Raw genomic sequence first — 23670 nt, forward strand, 5'->3', positions numbered from 1 at the left:
TTGTCAGGAAATGAAAAGAACAAAGGAATTGAGAGGGACTGGTCAATAAACTCCTTAGCTGCATTACACAGAAATATTTGTACCCTGTCCCTGACTCATAATATTGCAGTAAAATCAGTGAATCATTGCAGTGATTGCAGTCTTAGTGGGGGGTGGGTGGGAATCCGACTTTTTTTTTTTTTTTTTTTTTTTGCCAAAGGTCTATTTACCCTGAAGCACACATTACACATGGAGGACCCAGAACAAAGCACAGTTGATATTATCTTCTTTGGTTTCATAATAACCATGGAAACCCCTTAAAAAAAAAAAGTTACCTAGACCATCAAAGGCTCAGGGAGGGGAAAAGCATGCACTAGAAACCATTTGACTTTGCATTTTTAATGTTCATGTTTGCTGCCCACCCCAGAGTTATATCTTTGCACATTTCTTGGCAACTGCTCAACATTTTTATTTTCTGACAGAGAAGGGAAGGGACAAACTGTTTTCACCATGGACCCAAAGTACTCATGGTAAGGTGTATAGGCAGGGTACATATATTACTTATTATTATTATAGCAAGTGCCAAGAAGGCCTAACTTAAACCAAGGCCCATTGTGTTTAGCCATTGTACAAACATAGTAAGAGACAGTCTCTGCCACAAACAGCTTGCACTCTAAAGAGACAGGGTAGACAACAACAGTATTATTATCCTAATTTTATAGAAGGTGCAAAGAGATTAAGTGACTTGACCAAGGTTCCACACAAAATCTGTGGCAGAACCAGGGACTGAACCAGATCTCCTAAATTCCAATCTAGTGACTTAACCATCAGGCCACCCCTCCTTCATCACAGCACATCTTCCACAATGAAAACCATATACAGTGTCTCTACGCAATAAAGCATGCACTATGTACAGACATAACAAGGAAAAGATGCAAGAACGTTATGCAGTAAAGGCTCATGTAAAACATCACATCAACAATTCAAGAAACAAAATACTATTAGGACCTGGAATATGATGACCCCCTTCCCTCCAAAAAAACAATACAAAGCTGGACACACTGACAATAAAATGAATAAGCTTTCTAAAAATCACATTCCATTCACAGTGAGGTAGAGTCTAAGATTTGGGCCTTGAACCTACTCGCATTAAAATTCAACAGCATTACTCCCATCAAATCAATGAGAGCAGGGCCAGGTCACCAATGGGCATATCTTAACACAGGCCATAATGGTTTAATTCAGAGATAAAAGGAGAATTCTTTTTACAAAAAATAACGTGGATTAGAATTTGTGCCTTTACCAGCTGTTTCTGGATTACAACGGTATGAGGATCTACCCAGCAGAACAACACAAAGGACCAGGCTGAAGCAAAGGGTGGGAGGGAATGAATCAGAAAGGAAACTCACACCAAGTTAATTATTTAACACAGGTTTGGGTTTTGCTCTTATAATTATTTACTTTGAGGGAGTTGGAGAGTGGGCATTGCAAATTGTTGCACTGTATTAAAAAACAGTGTTTTTATTGGCATCCCTTGTTTAGAGTAATTGTTCAAGGGGAAAAAATCATTTTTGAGTTCAAATGTCCTTTGCAGGCAGCTGCCTTCAAAATCCTTTTTTCCAGATGGACCGTGGACTCAGTGGAATTGCCTGCCCATAGAACTGATCAGAAAACTGAAAATAATAAACCACGTCATCATTTTGTTCTGATTAAAATTGCCCACCCAGTTCTATCAGTCAGTAACAATAGCTCTCCAATAGGACGGGTTCTATATGGACCCCATTCAGCAAAGCACTTAAGCACATGATCAACTTTAAGCATGTGAGTAGTGCCTCTGAAATCAATATTAAGCACAGCTTCAGTATTTTCCTAAATCAGTATCCATGTATCCAGTATTCACTCTAAGACCCCAATCTTAGAAACTTTTGTGAACAGACATTCAGTAGTCTCACTGAATTTATTGGGAGTACTACTCTGGTTAAAATTATATGAATACATATTTGCATGACTGGGGATGAAGACAGGAGTAGGGTTGTAGGATTGTACCTCTCATTTTATATTCCAGGCTGTGACACTCTTCATATGATACTGTGAATTTCTTTCAATGTAATAAAATAGTTTTGACTTCTTCAGATTTTACAAGTTGCCTGAAAATTCAGTCAACAAGATGAGAAAGACTCGAGATAAGGCGTCAAAACATCCATAAGAAACCAAAACTGCACAGCAACAAAAAGGGAAAAAAGCTTGTGGAAATATAGAGATTGCTCAATGAACAAATAAACTACCCTTCAATGTTTAGGCAGCTCAAGTAAAATTAAATAGATAAGTGCCTACCATGATACAATTCTGATCTCAGCTGGGACCTCTTGAGCATGGTTGCAACATGTATAAATACAATACAGTGTTGACGCTGTTTCTTCTACTGCTAATGTATTTCCTGGCCACAATAAGCTTAATAATACTGCAATATTGAGTCACCAGAATAGTTGTCCTATGGACGTGTGTGTCCATCTGTCTCCTTTCTCTCTCTCTTCACAGAGTAGGTTATGCACAAAGCCTGCAGTGGGGAGCCCCACAAAATTCATCTTCACCTCTCCATTGCTTAGTAGACACGCACATACTGCTATCCATCTTAATGGGGTGCAGTATGCTTTTCCTTGAATGCTTGGTCTGCTCTGCTGATGAGTGTGTATATGTCTATATCTACATATTCTGTTTTAACGTAAGGACACGTTCTCTCCAGGCATAAATTGACGTAGCTCCATTGACGTCAATCAAGCTGCAAAAATGATTCTATATGTAATTTACTGAGCTATATTTTGTAATTTATATACATACACACATATGCTATTGTTTGAGTTTAGAATGTTTCAAGAAAGTCCACAAGGAATGCAATAGACATGATTTCATACCTTTTTATAGGAATCAATTTTAATATAGCAGGATGTAATTGTGATTATTCAAATTGCATATGCTATTATGTCAGCCATGTCAAGATAATTTGTTTTGACTTGGTTTAAAATAATCTTTTTTTAGATAATAACACATTTTCCTAACAGACAACCTTCTATATGACATCCTTTTACTTAAGATGTGAAGTTTTCAGACCTACTGCTTTATAGCAATATATAAGATTACTGCTACACGAGAATGAATAGAGGAAATGTGCTTACCTGCATAGTCCAAATCAAATTGCTTTAGAAACAACAATAACAGGTCTTGTTTTCTTAGATCCAGCCAATTCTTTGTTCTGCTCAAGACAAGAATGAAACATTCCGGGCCAGATCCTCAGCTGGTGTAATTAGACCACTGAAATCACTGCCAATTTACAGCAGCTGGAGAGTTAACCCTATCTCTGCAATTGTGACAGTTGTTCAGTAATAAATAAATAGGCAAGAGGGGTCTGTTTCACTGACCCAATCACACAAATGGATTTTCTGGGTCCCATTTTCCAACAGTTTCTAAATTTGCACATACAGTTTAGGTCATACAAAACTTTTGCACACATACATAAAAGAAAGTGTATATTCAAAATGAGAATGTGCCATAGTTTGAAGATTTGGGCCCCCTGAAATCAATCAAAGTCAGTGATGTGTTCCCATAATGGGCTAAACTTTGTCTGGTATTGTGACATTGAGACAGGGCAGCCCGGCTTCACTTATAACTATGAAAGCCTATCATATGTCACTCCTTTCATTACTATTTAGCTCAGGCTCCCAGCTCAATGCATCTGCAATCAACCTTAGCAAAACCATTAGGGGAAAGGGATGACTAGCCAGGCAGCGTATTTGATTTTCTGGGAGATTTGGACATGATGGCAGAAAATATAAAGCGTCTAACTAGGTCCTATGCTGAAAGGCAATGAAAATGATGCCTTGGGTATGTCTGCTTTACTGCTAAGCATACTAGAACTGCAAACTTTTGAAGCTCATCTTCCATAGACAAGCTAGTAATCAGGATTATTATAAGGGTGCATGTTTGGGATCTTGTTTTTGAAAACCAGGAGACTGATGGTTCAAACACAAACCTTAAAAATGCTTAGTTTATAGTGAAGCAGCCCAACATGCAATCCCCATTTTATGCTTATGTTACCTGCTGTTGGGTGTGTTAATAAAAATAGAAATAGGACATAGCAGTGTGTCTTCACAAAAGGGAGAAGCAAGGAAGAACTGAGTGAGCAGTTTGGTCCTTGTTTGGGGAGGGAGAGCATCTGTTCATCTGCATCCTAGTTTTGTAAATGACACTACCTGCAGAAGAGACTGTGCAAGCAACATCAGATCTGCAGAACTTTCAGTACCAGAAGGTACTTTCTGCAACCATGTTCATGTTGCTGCAAACCTTATTTTCCAGTAACAATAACAACAACAAAATATTGATGGAAAATTTTCAACCAGGCTTAGTTTACAATCTGCCCCACTGTGTTTGAACTTTACATGACAAGATTGTAAAGAAGCCAGCAGAAAACAAAACAGGCCTGATCCTCAAAGGTATTTAGGCACCTAACTCCTATTGAAACCAGTGGGAGTTAGGGGCCTAAATACCTTTGAGGATCTGGGCCTTAGTGATGCAGTATGTGTCCTCACAAAAAACTGTGCTTAATTAACTTACCAAATTAAACTGTCATGTATTGCAGTCCTCCTCATAGCTCAGTAATGGAAGCAGATAAATGAGATAGATCAAGATTCCACTTAGACTTTATCAACAACTGTTAATTCATGCTCAGAAGAAAGGAGGCAGAAATGCTATGATTTACGAAGATGATGGCCCCCTGAATTTCAGTGTGCTTATACACCACCGTGAAACTAAAGCCAGCACATTTTTTTAAAAAAGATGCTCCGTGTTCATTCATGACACATGATACAAAACGTATCCTATGCAAATCAGTCACACATTCTGATGATAGCTATTTCATGTGAAATTTCAATACAAATCAAACAATACTTCACAGAAAGCAGAGGACTGGCATTTGTTGGTATAGCTAAAAAAATCAAATGAACATAATGGAAGAGAGTTCAGTTCATTGAAATGATCTGCATGCAATAATGTATTAATGTTATAATATTCCATTAAGAGCTCATTATTTCCTTGTTTACATAATGCTAGGAATTATCAAGGGTAATGTTCATCCAACAAGCAACACAGCAGAAATGAAGAGCTGCTGGCCCTGTACTGAAGTCCCATCTGCCGTCTTGGAGTTTAGATAAGGGGAAACATTTACATTTTTTTACTGAGCTCCATGCCTCCAAAATAAAAACAGAAAAGCAGAAAACCAAGCAACCCCACAGCAAACAATCTTAACTAATTTCTGAACCAATCTAAGCTTAGTAGTATTATACCGGCCTTGTGCCTGTACAGTACATAGACCTGCTTGTTTGAGCAAAGCCTGTTTGATGCACCAGTTTGAATGACAGAAAATAGTAAACGCAATCTTTAGTTTTCTGTCAGCCCCATAGGTACAGGTACGGCAAATGCTTGGAATGCAAACATAAGCCAAGATCATCCCTAGCCCTACACCCACACATGGCAGTGAGGGAGTGTAAGCAGCTCCTTAATCCCCTGCATGAGCTACACACTCAAGAGGTTCCAGCTGAACCATTACTCTACCCCCTATGCATGTGGGGAAGGGAGGCTGTTTTCCCACTGCATTTGGAACCTGCTGGACAAGTAGCCCATACCAACGAGTATCAGAGGGGTAGCCGTGTTTGTCTGGATTTGTAAAAGCAGCAAAGAGTCCTGTGGCACCTTATAGACTAACATGCATCCGACGAAGTGGGTATTCACCCACGAAAGCTCATGCTCCAAAACGTCTGTTAGTATAAGGTGCCACAGGACTCTTTGCTGCTTTTACCATACCAAGGAGTTAGGCCAGGGATTTTTGGCACCATCCCCTTGGTTTGCCAAGGAGTACAATTTAGCTGGTGCAGAGGGGGATTTATGTACTGCTGGCATAGATCATTAACAGCCTATTGGAGTATCAACAGATAACACTGGAGTAAGAAAAGAGACAGGGAGAGAACTGTGACTCTGAGAATCACAAGTCCCCACTTGGTCTGGGCTGCCCCTTACTCAGAGCAAAAGCCAAAGAGTATTTGCTGGACAAGCCACTTGGCAGTCCTGTTTATTTAGTGGATAACCGGTTTGGTGGATATATCAAGAAACGGCAGCCATCCATCTTGAAAGGCGAAGGTGTGCCGTGCTGCAGCATCATAAGTGGCTAAAAAGACCAATTCTCGAGCAATAGTCGTTACCACAGATAATGTAGGCATACGGCACAGAGCCAGAGGATGAAGCCAGCTCGTGACATGTAATTGACACCTGCTGTGTTTTCCTCTTTGCTTGCCTCTTTGTCAGCCACATCTCTTCAGCTCTTTTAACTCCCTGGTGCAGCACAACCCTTCAGTGTGGCCTGTTGGTAGCTGCATCTTCCCAGCTTGTGATATCCAGCTTTTCAAGTCCCTATTGCAAATGTTCTTGAATCTGAGCCTAGGTTGGCCCATTGGCCTGGGAACATCCTGAAATTCTCCATACAAGAGATCCATATCCATATCATCCATCCAGTGCAGTGACCAAGCCAACGGAGAGGTCTGTCTTTAAGAATAGTGGTTAGACTTGGCAATTTTGCTTTCTCAAGTACGTTGGTGTCAGAACTTTGGTCTCCCTCTTGATATTTAGAATACGATGAAGAAAGTGGGTGTGGAAGGTGCTTAGACTTGTCTTGTGCATGCCGTAAACAGTCCAAGTCTGGCCACCATACTGCAGCATGCTCAGAATACACATCTGGTAGACCCGTATCTTTGTGTTCAGCGTTAGTTTGCTGTTATTCCACACTTTTGGTCAGTTGTCCAAATGCGGTGGCTGCCTTTCCAATCCAAGAATTAAGCTCATCATCTAGAGATAAGTTATCTGATACAGATGATCCCAGATAGCATAACTTGTGCATAATTTTTAGCAAGGTGCTAGCTATTAAAACTTCTGGTACTGTCCACGAACTTGTGCCATAATCATGGTCTTCTTTGAAGTGATGGTTAGTCCAAATTCATTACAAGTGTAAAGCTATTACAAAGTTGCCAGAGTTCCTATGCACTTTGTGCAACAAGCAGTGTATTGTTGGTAACAAGAAGTTCTCTTAGCATCAGGTATTTAACTTTACTTTTTTGATCTTAGATGTACAATATTTATGAGTTGTTCATCTGATCTCATATGGAGATGTACACCCTTGGCACTAGATGAAAAAGCATGACAAAGCAGCAGAAGAATAAACCAAAGACTGTTGGTGGTAAAATACATCTCGGTTTGATAACACTGTGGATTTCAAAGCTGTCACATCGATCACCATCATACTGTACTGTTGGCCTCATGTCATCATGGACAGATTGAATCAGACTGAGAAGGATTTGGAGACAACCAGTTCTCCCTAGCAACTGGGAGAAGCCCTTTCTGCTGGCCATGTCTGATATATGAAGGCCATGTACAGCGGTTTTATTTGTTCTTGATATTTTTCTTGCAGTTGCCTTAGTGCAAAGACTATCTCAATAGTTGATCTACAAGCGTGGAAGCCACACTGAATCTCTGGATATACACATTCAGCAAGAACTTGCTCTTTTGAGAATGACATAGGTAAATGCCTTGTGAGTAACACAGAGGAGATGCTTCCTCTGTGGATATATAGGGTTCTAAATATCAAAGTCAGGAAACACAGAGAATTCCTTGACTTTTTTATACATTTTTTTCCATGGAATAAAGAAACCAATTAAAGATCTCTTTTGGACGGCACTGCCCAGTCATCCCAAATATGAAAGACTTGATAATGAGAGACACAGAGCAGTTCAAAGGAAAAATGAGTGTGCTCAGAGCCTATAGACTACAAAAGGTGAAGGTGAAGAGAACACGTAGAATGAGGTCATGAGCCAAGAGGAAGTAGTAGGTTCCCTAAAGGTCAGATGAGCCTGAGAAGGGGATGATGTCAGGGAGTGTGGATATCCTCCTTCCCACATAAGAATAGTCCAGGACATATAGGAGAAGTGAGTGAGATAAACAGGAGCAATCAGCATTTCCTTGTTCTCGAGGGCAGGATTCCCTGGTGTCCTTTACTCTACATCAGCACTAGCAGAAGCAGAGGATAAGCTGTAACCATAAGGGAACTCATTCACAGTGTGTTTAAAGAATCCCACATCTCTGTTTTTATTCAGACCCATTAAAAGCACCCACATTTAATGAAGAGACTGTTGTCCATTATGGGAAATCTCTTAAAGCAATTAGCAATGGACTTAGTAAACTACAACCCTGTTGCGAGTTCCAAAAAAAGAAAGCTTCAAAGCAGAGGATGCATCTGTTGGTGACAATATAGCTATCTCTGTGGATCTGATCCAATAAACACATACAGGGGTGTAATTTCAGGCATGTGGAATCTCACATAAACCATTACAGAAATGAGGTCTGTAACTGAGTGACTCAGCAAAGAAAGGCGAGGAAAGAATTAAAACAATTCTCTTTTATTAATGACTCCAGGGAACTTTGGCTCTGGCAAGATTAGACTGAAATGAAGGAGTGCTGGAGACCTCAGTATTCATTTTAAAAATTGAGTCTAGCCCTTTCTCTTTTCTGTGGATTGAAGCTCAAAATGGCAACAGATCACTTGAAAAGCTTGTCCATTGAAGAGCAAAATACCCATGAAGGGGGATGCTGACCCTTCTAAGGTCCATGCAAAAGGGGAGCCCAATGAGGCATCTATGGCCTATAGGGCACTGGTGCCTTGATGAGCATTCTAATGCCTCAAAGAGTCCTGTGGCACCTTAAAGACTAACACGTGTATTGGAGCATAGTCTTTAAGGTGCCACAGGACTCTTTGTTGCTTTTTATACATCCAGACTAACACGGCTACCCCTCTCATTCTAATGCCTGTGGGTTACAGAGGTTGGAGATGTCAGGGTGCTGAAGAATCTGTTACAGCTCATGGTGGAGCGAAGGGAGGAAGGGAATCTTCACTCCCCACGACCCTCTGCATGGTTACACTTACAAGAAACACAACCCTTTGAAAATATGGATATTCATATTTAGAGGTCGAGACAGCTCAGTTACCCTAACTCTCCTGCCATCTTCCCCCAGACCACTTTAGTTATGCATGGGCTACAAATCACCATTTGCCCATTTTGAAACATGATTTTCCATGATGATCTCAGAGTGGCAGACACCACAGCCATGTTTAAAAATATCGTGGAAGGACTGTGAGCCAGCTGTGCTTGGCTGGCGGGGAGGCAAAGAGCAGCCTAAGGGAAGGTGTGTGGAGCAGAGCCAGTGGAACTATGACTAAGCAGATCTAAAAGCAAATTCTTGGAGCTATACTCTGGTAGGTAAGTACTATTTCTCCCATTTGATGGATGCCCAACATCTCTAACAAATCAGTGGCAGAGTTCAGGAAATCCAATTCTCAGTGATAATTTTGCCAGAATAAAGACAGCAGGATGTGCTCCAGAATGTATATCCTATTTGTATTGTGCTTGCAGTGTCAAAAAAACCAACAACATACTTCTTTATAAACTGATAATGCCCAATTCCCAGCATGTGCTCAATAAGCTTTACTTCAATAAGATTTACTGTAAGACTTATCTGCCCTTGCCCGCATTTGATAGAAATTTGGTGGCCTCTCTACCAAAGATTATGCTCCACACTCCACACACAGAGTGCGAAATTGTCAAGGTACAGATTGCTATATGGCAGCACGGCATTAAAAAAATGTTCTGTGCAAACGATGGTTCCGATTCTGCAAGGCGGTCCCCGTGGATGGACCACTGCACCCACCCCCAAGCTCCACTGAAGTCAGTAAGGTTTTGCAGGAGCACAAAGGCACACCTGCATTGAACAGCTTGCAGGAGCAGGGCCTTGCACTTTTCAGAGTCATTTACAGTTCTCCAGTATGGCGATGTTATAAGAGCAGAGATATATGTTTAATGCAAGCACAAGGCACGGTAATATATCTTGATCGCTTAACCATCTAATAATGAGGGTTCAGAGTCTGATGCATTTGTAGCATACATTACACGTCAAAACAAGTCAATAGAGACAGCTTTTAAGTGTTCCTGTGTAAAGATAGCAAGAAGTGGATATGAGTGTTTTAGCTTATTACTGTTATTCATTACTTTTCAGTATGACAAGGAGCTTTCAGCAATATTAAGGCCCTATGGTGCAACACCAGTAAGAGACAGCCCCTGCCCCAAAGACAAGACAAATGGAGTATGATTATCCCCACTTTACTGATGGAGAACTGAGGCAAAAAGAGATTAAAGACCCAGATCCACCAAGGTATTTAAGCTAACTCCTAATTGCAATGCAGCTAAGTGCCTAAATGCCTTGGGGGAATCTGGGCCACAGTGACTTGTCCAAGGACATGCATGAAATCTGTGGCAGAGCCATGAGCTGAAACCAAATCTTCCCAGTCTCAATCCTACCCTTCCCCTCTAATTTACCTTATTAGAAACTCTTGGTCAGTTTTCAGAATCTCTCCTGGATGGAGGACAATACTGGTAACCTAATCACCTTTTCCATTAAGCTATGTTGTAAGCATGTGCAGCAAATGTAGCCAGAGGGATGGATTCTTATACTGCAGCACCTTTAAAGATTGCTACAGCCCAGAGGATCCAGATTCAAAATAAAGATTATTCATCTGTTTCTTAGGAGGAACAGAAGCAGAGCTTTACATTTTGACCTTGTTATAGAAGGGGGAGGTAGGGAGGAGAGGGAAAGAAGCAGATTTGCTTGAGAAAATGCTCTCTCCCCTCCAGACAATGACATAGCAGAATTCATGTTCCTGAGTCTAGGTAGCCAGACTGTACTAATACTTTGCAATGCTATTAGCATAGATTCCCCCTCTCCCCCCTCAAAAAACCTTTGAGAAACAGACGCCCTCTCCTTGCCCCAGTTGGAGCTGCAGTAGAAGGGGGGTGGGAGGGGAGGGAAGAAAGAAAAGCTTGTGGTTGAGGCTTTCCTGTTACTATCATTGTAACGTTTATTTAGCCAATCTCTTAACTATGACGTCTGGATTCATGGCATGCTCATAATATTTAACACACCCACTGAAGGCTGGAGCTGCAGCGCTCTGAGTCCAACCAGTCTAAAGCAGTCAGCGTAGCTGAAAGGGGTTTTCACTCTGCACCTGCCAAAGATCTTTCTCTCTCGCTGGCTTTATTTTCTCTCTCTCTCCCTTGTTTCTCTTTCTCTCCCAAGGCAGATCTGTTTGACCCAGCAGAGATCAAAGACGGCACCTCCCTCGCTAGGAAGACCTGCTACTGATTTGTGCTAGTTTCTTTCCTCGAATCTCTCTCTCCTTTTTCGTGCCATATTTAAGCTCTACGTTGCAGTAGTGCCATCAGCCAGTTTTGCAACCAAAAAAAAAAAAAACAACCCAACCGAAAAACAAAAAAAACACGGAACCCCAGCTTGGATCCAGCAACTACCCTGATTTGATCCTAGTTGAACATTTCTCTCTCCCAAGCACTGGATGCGATGGATGAAGAATCTGGGAACTGTCTGAGAAAATCATTTTCCAGCCAATGTTTTTAAACAGTCTCGCGGAGGAGAGAGAGAGAGAGAGTGTGTCTCTCTCTGCTGCATCACTGGTCAATTTCAAAGGATGGGAGGAAGCGTTTCCAGCACCACTAAATATTATGGATGATTTTTGCTTCTCCTGAAAGCCTTTTATTTTTAATAGGTGGTATTATTATTATTACCCCCTCCCCTTTCTGTCTTTTTTTTTCTTACCCAATCAGAGCTTCAGATGTTGGTGTCTCCAATAATCCCTTTTCTTTACCGTTGTGATCCCTGTAGTAATAAAAAAAAGGAAGAAGAAAAGATAAGAAAAATTGGACAGATGGGTTTATAAATTGAACTGCTGTTGGCTTTTGTTTTTCCCACTGATTTTTAAAGACTGGCTTTTGTTTTTTGTTGTTGTTTTTGCTCAGTACTTGATGAGACTCAGACGCGAGGACCGACTGCTTGTAGAATATTTATTTCGAACAGCCGATGGAGATAAACTTTTCTACACTTGGTTGTTTGCAGTTGTCCTCTCCCCGCTCAGAAACAAACAAGCTTTTTCTGTGAAAGAGCTCCTTTAAATATTTAAATCACCCCCCTCCCTTATAATTTTCCTAGGAGGACCCTGGACCATGAAGATGATTTTAGTCCGAAAATTCCGGGTGCTGATCCTGATGGTGTTTCTGATCGCCTGCACGATGCATATCATGATTGATCTGTTACCAAAGCTGGAGAAGCGAGCTGCGAGGACCGAGGGCAAGACGGGCTGCTCGTGTTCTCACCCCCCGAGCGAGGAGGCTCAGGGCTGGGGGAAGCAGAGGACGAAGGGCGGCTCGGAACCGGGCTGGCCTAACAAGCACACGCTGCGCATCCTGCAGGATTTCAGCAGCGACCCCAGCTCCAACCTCACCTCCCACTCGCTGGAGAAGCTCGCCGGGACCTCGGAGAAAGCCGAAGCTTTTAAGAGGCTGGAACAAAATGGCATAAGCCGGGATCTGGGGCATAAGCCGCTCATCCAAGATGGGAGCCTAGACGCCCAGCCGGTGGGGAAGGGGTCCTCCAAACTCGCGGCTCTCTTCGAGCAGCCCCTCTACACAATCGCCACCCCGGAGCTGGCCGAGGAGGATGTCTTGTTTAACGTCAATAGCGACATCCGATTTAACCCGAAAGCGGCCGAGAACCAGGACTGGTGAGTAGAGCAGGGCTGGTAGAGTGACCAGATGGCCCGATTTGATAGGGACAGTCCTGATTTTTGGGGTCTTCTTCTTATATAGGCTCCTATTACCCCCCACTCCTGTCCGGATTGTTCATATTTGCTGTCTGGTCACCCTGGGGCTATGGGGACTCCACGCTGTGGGTCCCTAGCGGGCTGTCATTGAAAGCAAAGGGGATTTAAAGACATGGGCTTCACTGGGGGCAGGATCAGGCCCCGAGGCTAGGCACAGCAAAGCTAAAGTCTCAGCCTTGTCTGCAGCGCATGGGTTTCGCCCCAGCAGCAGAGTAGTTTGGGTTATGTTCATGTGGCATTACCCTGAGACTGGGGATGGTATGATCCTGCCATGGGCTGGGGAGAGGTAACTTCTCACTTTGCTCAGAGTAAAGCCACTGATGCAACAGCCACTGGTGTGGCAAGTGGATCTGGGCTTTTCCTTTCAATTACAATACCTTAAAAATATACTGTTTGTGTGAAGGAAACAGAGGCTGGTTCTTGCACACAGAGTTTGAAATGGCAATGCAGTTCATTTACATTCCAGTGTCAAAAAGCTCTGCCTCCATGCAAAATTATAAGTGACAAAAGCAGCTGTTGTACAGTAGCTGATGTGTATGTTAAGACTACTGAGTACTTTTTAAAAAACAATAGACCACATTTATTACATATAATTTAAGATGCACTATGGTTTCTTTAAAACCCTGAGGAGGTTAGAAATAGCATTATAAGTAGAAAATGGAGACTATTTGCAGTGTTATGTTGTAGGTTTTGAAATATTTCAAAGCCAGTAGCTGGAAATAAAATTCATATTTGTTTTGTGTCTGTAAAGAAATATAGCTTCTAACCGGTCATTTACAAGACAGCTATTTCAGATGAAATGAAAGCTTCAGTGATATAATTCAGGTGTCACAAATGGGATAAGAAAATAACATGTTTAAAGTGGGCTGGTTATTTTCCCCCAAAACTAACAAAATAAAGAACGCAAGACAGAGCAGTAAAATATTAACTTCTCTCAGAAGCAGAGAGATTGACTTCAAAGGTCATAAAATTGTCCACAGTATACAGATATGAATGGGATTTCAACCTTCAGGATCTGACTTGTGACACAACATTTTCTGCTCTGAATTATTTTTTGACATTCTAAAGCCCAGTGCTTCTGTCTTTAACTTTTAATGCATTTGGTTTCATCTATAAATTCTCTGCCCCACTGATATATAAGAAATGCTTACAAACTTGAGTGGCTGAAAAATCAAAAGGCATGTCTCTAATACAACAATACCCTCTTTCAAACACAGTGACTCTGTAATGTTTAAACAGCTTTATTGTGCCATGCAAAAGCTCTGACAAGCAGGGGAGCAACCAGCCTGGATTTGAATCTTTAACAATATAGTGTAAATGTTTTCATTTTCAACCTCAAGTTTATATGAATCACAGAGGCCCTCAATGTATCATAATTAAAATCAAACTTAAAGCACACTAGCTTAGAAAACTTCCAATTTCTCTGGAAAATCTCTGTCACCAGCATATGGCAATAATGTATGGAGATGGCTAAAGGTACAGTTGACCCCTTCAGTCAAGACGTGATAGCAATGTGATCTCCAATATAACTGCTGCTCTGCTTGTTATTGTTCCCAAGGTTTAAATAATTAAAAACAAATTTAGCAGTTAACATTAATTCATAACATTCTTTGCTATGACAATAGCTTAAAGCTAAGCAAGCTTTCTTGCAGACATGGGAGATAGAATTTGCATCTAGGAAGTAGTCAAAAGTCATTTCACTTCCTTTGATACCCCTAGAATAATAAGATCAAAAAAGGAATATGAAGTATAATATCTGAATGTAACAATACAATTATCAAATAATTTCAGGACATGTTCATTGTTAGATAAAGATTTGGGATAATGTTTATATTTTTGTCTCAAACTTGTTCAAGTTGTTTTCAACAACTCTACAATAAATAAAAACAACACTGCGTTGTTTTTTTCAACATTATACTCTGGATTAAAAACTAAAATATAGTGCATCTACCTCAAATTCAACCAAGACTCTTCTGGAGTTTTAGAACAATGCAGTATAACACCAAGTCTGAGCTAACGTCTACTGGAGTCAATAGGAGCTTTGCCACTGACTTTAATGGCCTTTGGATCAAGCACTAATAATTTAGGTCACAACTCTGCTCTCATTGAGGTCAATGGCAAAGCTCCCAATGGCTTCACTGGAAGTGGAAGCAGGCCCTTAATCCACATCAGGGACAAATTGAAGCCCTTCTCCCACATCTATGTTGTTTGCTTTTCACATCGTTGCATCTTGAAGCTCTCTTTTAAGTTGCTTTGTGGAGAACTGGCAGATAAAAAATAATAATACTTCTCTGTCTCTCTCTCTCTCTCTTTTTTTTGGTGATAGGCAAAATGAAGGTAATGAAGATGAAGAATTTTTACCCACCGCAGAAACATCTGTAGATGCCTACCCAAACTGGTTAAAATTCCACATAGGTATTAATCGATATGAGTTGTATTCCAGACACAATCCTGCAATTGAGGCTTTGCTACAGGACCTGGTCTCCCAGAAGATAACCAGTGTTGGTAGGTTCAGATACATATATTTGTTTTATGACTATTTACTTATTCAAGACCTCATTGCTGTTTTAATATTAATGAGTATTTTCCATTACTTATACTTGATGTTCCTAAAACATTGCTTCCTGGCTACATTAGTCTGCACTTATTTTCCTTGTTAAATATAAAAGAGGCTTCATAAAGATATCTTGCCAGTTCTGCGTTGCATGAATATTTGAGAAGCCTTTTGTATTGACATGGATGTTAGCAAGATTCTAGCTGCAAAACATATTAGACCAGATTCATCCCTGAGGTAAACCTATTGACTTCTGAGGTACAGTTACAACACGGTTGACTATTGCTCACTAAACTGTAAAAAAACAAGTTGAATTTTTCAAAAGTCTGATTTTTTTAATTTGAATTTTCTCAACAAAGAGTTTAGTGTTTAAAAAAAATCCTGAAGGGGTGGGGGGAGTGGGATGAAGACCAACATCGTCACCTGCAGAAGGTGTTTAAAGAATGAAGCAACACAGTGCAATGTCTCTATAGCTCTTGCCAATCTGTATTGTGCTCCAGTACTGCTATAGCATTAAGGCCTGGAGCTGAAGTGTTTGTACATCCAAATCTACACTGATTTCAAAAGACAGTGAAACAAGCATCAGGGTAGCAGAATGGGGTCCATAGTTCAACTCTGTTTGTTCTGTTTATAAACCCATGATTGTGATGATACTATGTTGACCATTCGGTACATTTAATGGTCTGGAACACATGGAAATATTTGCTATGGGATTGATTAGTGATTGGTTTAGGTGCTCTTGAATATGGCTTTATAGTTACCAACAAAAGAAAACAAAACAGGGTCCTGACATTCTAAACCAGTTAATGTAATTTTATTCTGGTGGTTGATAATTGTCCAGTTGTTTTAGGCATATAAAAAATTAGGCAATTTCTATTAAACACCAGCTTCCTAAGTACTCTTCACCTTTTCACGATGATGAAATAGTAGAAGCTCTACAAAACTGCTAATAATCTGTATTTCCACTGCTGGATTAGGTCACTGGGCTTTGACCCTGCAATCTTATTCAGTAAAAACTTCCATTGGCTTTAATGGGAATTTTGCCCCAGTAAATCAGCATCACTGGGCCTAGTGGTTACATTTTCCATCCTGTGAACCATAGTTTTCTCTGAACAGTACTAGGATTAAGTGGGATTCTTGATCAGAAAGGAGGGATCGATTTAGTTAGTCAAGACAGCAGGAGCCAGGATTTGGGGAATGCTACATGGATGAAATTCAACTTTATGCAGAGAGACACTCCAAAGCTTTAAGTGGAACCTAAATCATGCTTAGGCCTTGTGCTCTGCTTAGAGGGGAATTTCACCCAAAGAGAGCAATTTTCAAACCATGTTGCCTTAACAGGATGTCCAGACCAATGTACTGAATGATCAAATTGACTGTAAGGTGCCTAAATAAATGCCATTTGTATGAGCCTGTGTGCTGGTTTTCTGCCTCACCTCTGGATTGAGATGCTTTATTAAGGAGCCCAGGTTTGAGAATCGTGCCATATATATTCCATCTTTAGATAACACCTAACATAGTAGAAATAGCAGTCACTCTCTTTAGATAATACCGAATGCTTTTCATCTTCCTGCAGTCTAGGCCTTGGGATAACAAGGATAATTTACAGTGGAACATGTTCTAGGTGATTTTCACTGCCTTGTCTTTGTGGGAAATGACAATCCCCTTTCCTGACCCACTCACCCAGTCAGGAATGATGTACAGAATATTCATCTTGCAATTGGATTGGGGAGTAGGACAGCTCCTTACTATGCTGATTTTAAAGGCACTCCTCACTTATCCATCAGGAGATGGAAAAGAAAGAGACATAAGCTGAGTCCCTTCCTATCCCTCCCACACCCTGGAGAGTGGTGGTATCACTTCCGTGATCTACCTTGCACAACTTCAGGGCAACAATTTTGCTTAACCCAAGGTCCTTTAAGACTTTGCATCTGAAATGCTTGACCAGCTGTGTTTTGATTTGCTGTAAAAGCACCATGCATCTCTCAAAATGCATTTGGACTAAACTGGCCACTGCTGAATATACTGCACTGCTAAATAGTGTAGCTTCACAATTCACTGAACTATATATTTTTCTTCGAGATCTAAATATAGTATATGTTGCTTATGCAGGGGAAAACCATGGCTTGCAGCGGGCTCAGATTGACCATAATGTAATGTTTATCAAATAGATAATGTAATAAAATCTTTCTCAGTTTGTCATGGAGAGAGTGTTGGCTAGTGATTGAAGGAAGGGAATGAGAATCAGAAATATTATATCAAAGACAACTCTAGAAAGACAGATTTTTAAGATATAATGAGCAATTCATCATCTGAGCAGGGACTTGAACCCTAGACCCTCAGATTAAAAGTCTGATGCTTTACCAACTGAGCTAGTCAGACCCAGAAATATTATAGTTTACTTCTGTCTCAGCCACTGAATTGCTCTGTACACTTGGGCATGTTGCTTAATATCTCTCTGCCTCAGTTACCTATCAGCAAAATTATTATAAAAATTATGAGTGAAAAATCCCAGCCCCAATGAAGCCAATAGAAATTTTGCCATTGACTTCATTGGGGCCTTGATTTCACTTTATATGTCTTACAGATGTCGTGTAAGGCTTTAATTAACTAAAGCTTTGAGATCCTCTGGGGAAAAGTGCTACAGATGCACAAAACCATATTTATTATATTATGTATTGCATATGGGATATTCTGTTATATGCTTGTGCAGTGCTTTGCACAATGAGCTTGGGGCCTCATTATGTTGCTGCAATAAAATACTAAATATGAGTAATTTACACCAAGAATGCCTTGCAGTTCGGATATACAAAAATACTAAACAATGCATCTCATTAGACAATGTTCCTTAACCAAGGAAGTGCAGATTCTGTCTGAAAAAATAGGTAAAGATCAGATCCTAGAAATGAACTCAAGCTAGCCCTTTAAAGTGTGCTTATAAAAATCAAGGGGTCCAATCCTGGCTACAGTTGGAGGGTTGCCTGCACCAAGATGGTAGGATCCGGCCCAAACCATTGGCAACCAAGCTATGTTTGTTCCTGTGGTAACAGGGTTATAGCAAGGTTTGAAGAAAGAAAGAACCTTATTTTATATTATTAATATTTGTAGAGTGGAGTATGTTTTGTTTTACACTGCAAATTCTTAGGGCTTTTATTATTATTATATTGACACCTGCCCACTTTTCACTTTTTGTGCGTAGATGCAATAAGGACTCGAAAGCTTTTGAATGGATGAATAAAGTCTGACATGTATTATCAAAGGATACATGAATGATAAGTGCATTGTTTCACATGATTCTGCACATTTGCCAAGTTAATTTGCATGGTTCCTTTGGTGGTTTGGTTTTGAAAGCCAACTATGAAGATGACTACCACGTTAAAAGTGTAAAACAAATTGAAATCTTCATAGTGCCTGAGAATCATCATTTTCTTTTGACATTCTGTGCAATTAAATATATAGAATCCTAGAAGTTAGATGGAAAAGACCTATTAGCTTATCCAATCCTTTTAGTGCAAGGAATCTTGTCTACAGCAGGTTTTCTAATATTTTGATATGTTATATATAGGTTTTAATAGGCTTATATGGTTTTCATATGCAGGCTTTGATACTGTTTGCAACCTGAACTGTAGCTAAACTGCCTTCTTAGCCAAGTCAGATGTATCTGCTTAATTTTATTATTAATTGGAAAGTGTCATGTCCAAATAGACAGCTCTGGATCAATCAAAACTGCTTGCAAGATTCTGTAACCCATCCAGTTACCTTAAAATGAAAATGGTGAGAGAAGCAATTACTGCTTAGTTCACAAGAGCAGAGAGCATCAAGGTGACATTTCCTGGAGGTTTAAGTTTAAATGGAACAAATCCGTTGATGATGCCACTATGGAAAATTGAATATGAACATTACATCTAGTTCCCACAGTGACACCCAGAGGTGGCCTTGAAAAGGACAGGGTTAAGAATAGCCTTAAGCCAAGTATATATTCAAAGCCCTGCCTATCAGTATGTGTTTGCTATTTATTCTGTTCAGTACAAAGGGTCCGATCCTGTTCTCATGTAATCCAAAGCAAAACTTCTGATGACTTAAAAGGGAGCAGGACTGGAGCCTAAACATTAATATTTTCTATTGAATATTGAAACCCAATTTTCAGAAAAGGTGGATGCACGTATCCATGCAGAATGGCACACCTGCTTTGCATTGAGAATTGCCATAACATCCTGTACAAATTACTGTAATTAGCCATTCTCCTGCACATTTATGCATGTGCATAATCACAGCAGCAGCACAAGCAGTTCAACTAGAAGCATTGTATGGCATAGAGCAGTTAGATGCATCCGTTCAGTAACTGTGGGCATGATCCTTCTCCCATTAAAGTTAACAGGAGTTTTGCCGTTGGTTTGCATGTCAGCAAAACAGGCTTCTGTGTGTTTTTTTTTTTTTTAATTTCCTGGATGAAAGGCCGTGGGAACATTACCTGATTCAGATCGTTTCTAAAACCTATGATGCATTCAATTTGTGGAGGCAATAATTAGAAAGCTAGAGCACAAAATTACTGATGTGGTAGATAAATGGTACAATTAACGAAGGTAGACATTGGCTAAACAGCAAAATAAAAGACAGTGCTATGAATACTGAACCTAGATCCTGGTTCTCAGTAAAATGATAAATATCTTGTCAAAAGGCAAGGAAAGAATGTGTGAAAAACATGATGAAATGTAGCACTACTGATTTACTTTATAAGAAAACAATGAATCTGCCAAGAATCAGCAGATTGATTAAATTTACAGGTCTGCATGGAGCTGGGGGGTGGGGGGGTGGGGACTTAAAATGTACACCAAAGACTTTGGATGTTTTAACAGATATCTCCACCTTTTAAAACTGCTTTTATCATCTTGAAGGCCTTTAAAAATGAGTCAGCAGCCGTGGCTGAGCAAGAACAAGTGACTGAGGCTTGAATTTGTTTTGAAATTTGTTCCTTATTACAGTTTGTGTGGAAACAAGCATCTAGGTCAGCGGTCGGCAACTTTTCAGAAGTGGTGAGCCGAGTCTTCATTTATTCACTCTAATTTAAGGTTTTGCGTGCTGGCAATACATTTTAACGTTTTTAGAAGGTCTCATTCTATAAGTCATAATATATAACTAAACTAGTGTTGTATGTAAAGTAAATAAGGTTTTTTAAATGTTTAAGAAGCTTCATTTAAAATTAAATTAAAATGCAGAGCCCACCGGATCAGTGGCCAGGACCCGGGCAGTGTGAGTGCCACTGAAAATCAGCTCACGTGCTGCCTTTGGCACGTGTGCCATAGGTTGCCGACCCCTGATCTAGGTTGTGCAGACTATTATCTGCTAGTGAGGTCAAGGTGTTGATGTTAAACTTAGGTCTGATTTACAAAGTTGGAATCTAGATCTGGATTTAAACTTTCCCTTATTCAGATATTATCACACCACGAGTTTTAGCTCAGTTCCACCTCTCTCATATATCAGCAACATAAGTACATGGGATATTGTATGTCAGACACTGTCAAAAGACAGGAAGTTCAGACTTAATGCTAGCACTCTGTCCTTTATCTCTTCCTGATGGTGTTGCAAAAGACTATGGGGAATAACTTAATTTGATATTCAGGGCCCTACCACTCCCATTGTTAATAAAAGTTATTATTATTATTTATAACAACACCATTAGAGCACACTTTACAAAGACAAGTGCCCTTCCAGAAGAGCTTACGATCTAAATGTATTGGGAGAATGAGAGCTGGGTTGCAAAAACATCCAGGAAATTAAATACTAGGTCACACCAGGGGTTCATCCAGTCCAGTGTCCTGTCTCGGACAACAGTCAGTACAAGATGCTTTAGAGGATGGTGCAAGAAACCACATATGGACAGCTATAAAAACATAACTGAGTGATCATGGTGCCATACATCTTATAAGTTCTATAGAGGGTGTCAAGGTTTTTTCCCCACTTTGAACTTTAGGGTTCAAGAAGTGGGGACCTGCATGATCACTTTTAAGCTTAATTACTAGCTTAAATTTGGTACGCTGCCACCAGCCAGAAGTCTGTGTCTGGCACACTACTGTTCCCCCAAAACCTTCCCTGGGGAACCCAAGACCCAAACCCCTTGGGTCTTAAAATAAGGAGAATTTAACCATCCCCCTCCTTTTCCCCCCAGACTCTCCCCTCCCTGGGTTGCCTTGGGAAGCTTCACACCGATACAAACTCCTTGGATCTTAAAACAAGGAGGAATTAATCATCCCCCCGCCCATCTTTCCACCCACCAATCCCTGGTGAGTTTAGACTCAATCCCTTGGATTCTAAAACAAGGAAAAATCAATCAGGTTCTTAAAAAGAAAGCTTTTAATTAAAGAAAGAAAAGGTAAAAATTATCTCTGTAAAATCAGGATGGAAAATGCTTTACAGGGTACTCAGATTCATATAGACTAGAGGGACTCCCCCTCGCCCAGCCTGAGATTCAAAGTTATAGCAAACAGAGGTAAAAATTCTTCCAGCAAAAAGACACATTTACAAGTTAAGAAAACAAACATAAGACTAATCCGCCTTGCCTGGCTATTACTTACCATTTTGAAACATGAAAGACTGATTCAGAAAGATTGGAGAACCTGGAATGATGTCCCATTCCTCTCAGTCCCCAGAGCGAACAACGAACCAAACAAAAAGCACAAATAAAGACTTCCCTCCACCAAGATTTGAAAGTATCTTGTCCCCCTATTGGTCCTCTAGTCGGGTGTCCGCCAGGTTCACTGAGCTTCTTAACCCTTTACAGGTAAAAGAGACATTAACCCTTAACCATCTGTTTATGACAGAGGGTTTCATTATTTGAACACTTTGCAAAAGGGAGGTGTAAGGTTTGCAGAAAACATGGACATGTGTTTCCAAGAAGGACTGGGTGGGGGAGAAGTTGGAGGTATGACTGACTAGGAACCCCCGGGGCACATGGGAGAAGGATGACAGGTGAGCATGGGAGAAGATCATTACATATTTAATCCAAAGCCCAGAAGAATGAGTAGAAAGACGCTCATGGACTTCAGTGGCCTTTGGACCAGGCCCTCAATCCCCAAATGTCCCTGGTAAAGTTAACCCCACTGAGGATTTGTTCCAAAGCCTCTTGAAATTTGGAAATCAGGCTGTAAAATTCTTGCAGTACCTTAGATGAAAGAGGATGTTAAAGCTGGAGTATATTAACCTTTAGCTTTCAATTTCTTTCTTTGACAAGTTGAATTGCCTAAAGATTGAATATAATCTTTGTACTGGAATTTACTTTTACCATTATATAAACATGTCCAAGAATTGTTGGATGAGAGTTGACTCAAGATGTACTATATGGTATCAGCGAGTTTTTAAGAGCTTTTCCAGAGCTGCTCATCGTCTGTAACATTAAGGCATATTCCAACACTTTTTAAAATGTGGATTATGACCCTAGCTGGAAGACACCTTTGGAGTCAGAACAGCCTTAAGGCCGTTTTAGAAATGTCTTAGTATGCTGATCATAGATGTGACAGGATGTAATGGCTTAGTGTCATTATGTGCTCTTCTCTGAATACTGTATGTTCTAATCCTGTGTATTATAAATCCTTATGAAATTTTTATTTGGGTAACAGCTGAAGTCTCAAGGGCATCTCCAAACAAGCAAACAAGGCTTTAGAACATGATTGGACTCTTATTCCTTGGCATAATATAAAGGGAAACATGTTTGAACTGAGAAACATAAGTGGAAAGTGGAATGTTCCTTGTCTGATTCATATATGCCAGAAGATGAAAAGAAGCTGAGCAAGCAGCCTTGATATTAGAGGGAGGAGAAAAATCTCTAGGCCTAATGTTCAGATCAAGTCTCCATGAATGCTTTAGACAAGTACTACCACATAGGCCCATGCAAATTAAGGTTTTTGAATGCACTCAGTCCCAGATATTAAGCACACATGTCACTGTCTGCAGGGTTGAGACCTTAGATTGGAAGCACATTGGATTCAGACCATACCTCTTTCTCATCTGCAACGTGTCATGCACAACTATGGTACTGTATAATTCATGTTAACGATCCTCACTTTTGCATATGTAGGTAGGCACCTGTATGTACAGGAGCGGGGTTGCATCTTACGCGGAGGTTAGGTTCTGAAGTCAGCACGTAAGGCGAAAATTGCGTATAGTCAAACGCTCATTGAGTGGAATGGCGGGCGGAATCGCCCACACTACATGTACAGTATTTAAATTATTGTTTTTATCTTTTTTGTTTGTTTGTTTTGCTGAACGCATATAGTTAAAATCGCGTAAGTTAAATGTGCCTATGATGCGACTCCAGCCATTGGGTTAA

General features: G+C 40.4%; 1 protein-coding gene and 1 non-coding gene across 2 annotated transcripts in view; one reads left to right on the plus strand and one right to left on the minus strand.

Annotated features, from left to right (window-relative positions):
- Window positions 1-11789: 11789 nt before the first annotated feature.
- Window positions 11790-23670, plus strand: part of FAM20C (FAM20C golgi associated secretory pathway kinase) — an 84447-nt gene continuing 72566 nt past the window's right edge. Inside the window, exons 1-2 of the mRNA XM_030578845.1 lie at window positions 11790-12694; window positions 15120-15298. Of these exons, the coding sequence (XP_030434705.1) occupies window positions 12138-12694; window positions 15120-15298 (736 nt within the window). The 5' untranslated portion in view covers window positions 11790-12137. The remainder of the gene's footprint in view (window positions 12695-15119; window positions 15299-23670) is intronic.
- TRNAK-UUU lies at window positions 17657-17729 on the minus strand. The gene has a single exon. It is a non-coding gene; the product is annotated as a tRNA-Lys (tRNA).

The sequence above is a fragment of the Gopherus evgoodei genome, chromosome 10 (genome assembly GCF_007399415.2).
Source record: "Gopherus evgoodei ecotype Sinaloan lineage chromosome 10, rGopEvg1_v1.p, whole genome shotgun sequence".
Lineage (NCBI taxonomy): Eukaryota > Metazoa > Chordata > Testudines > Testudinidae > Gopherus > Gopherus evgoodei.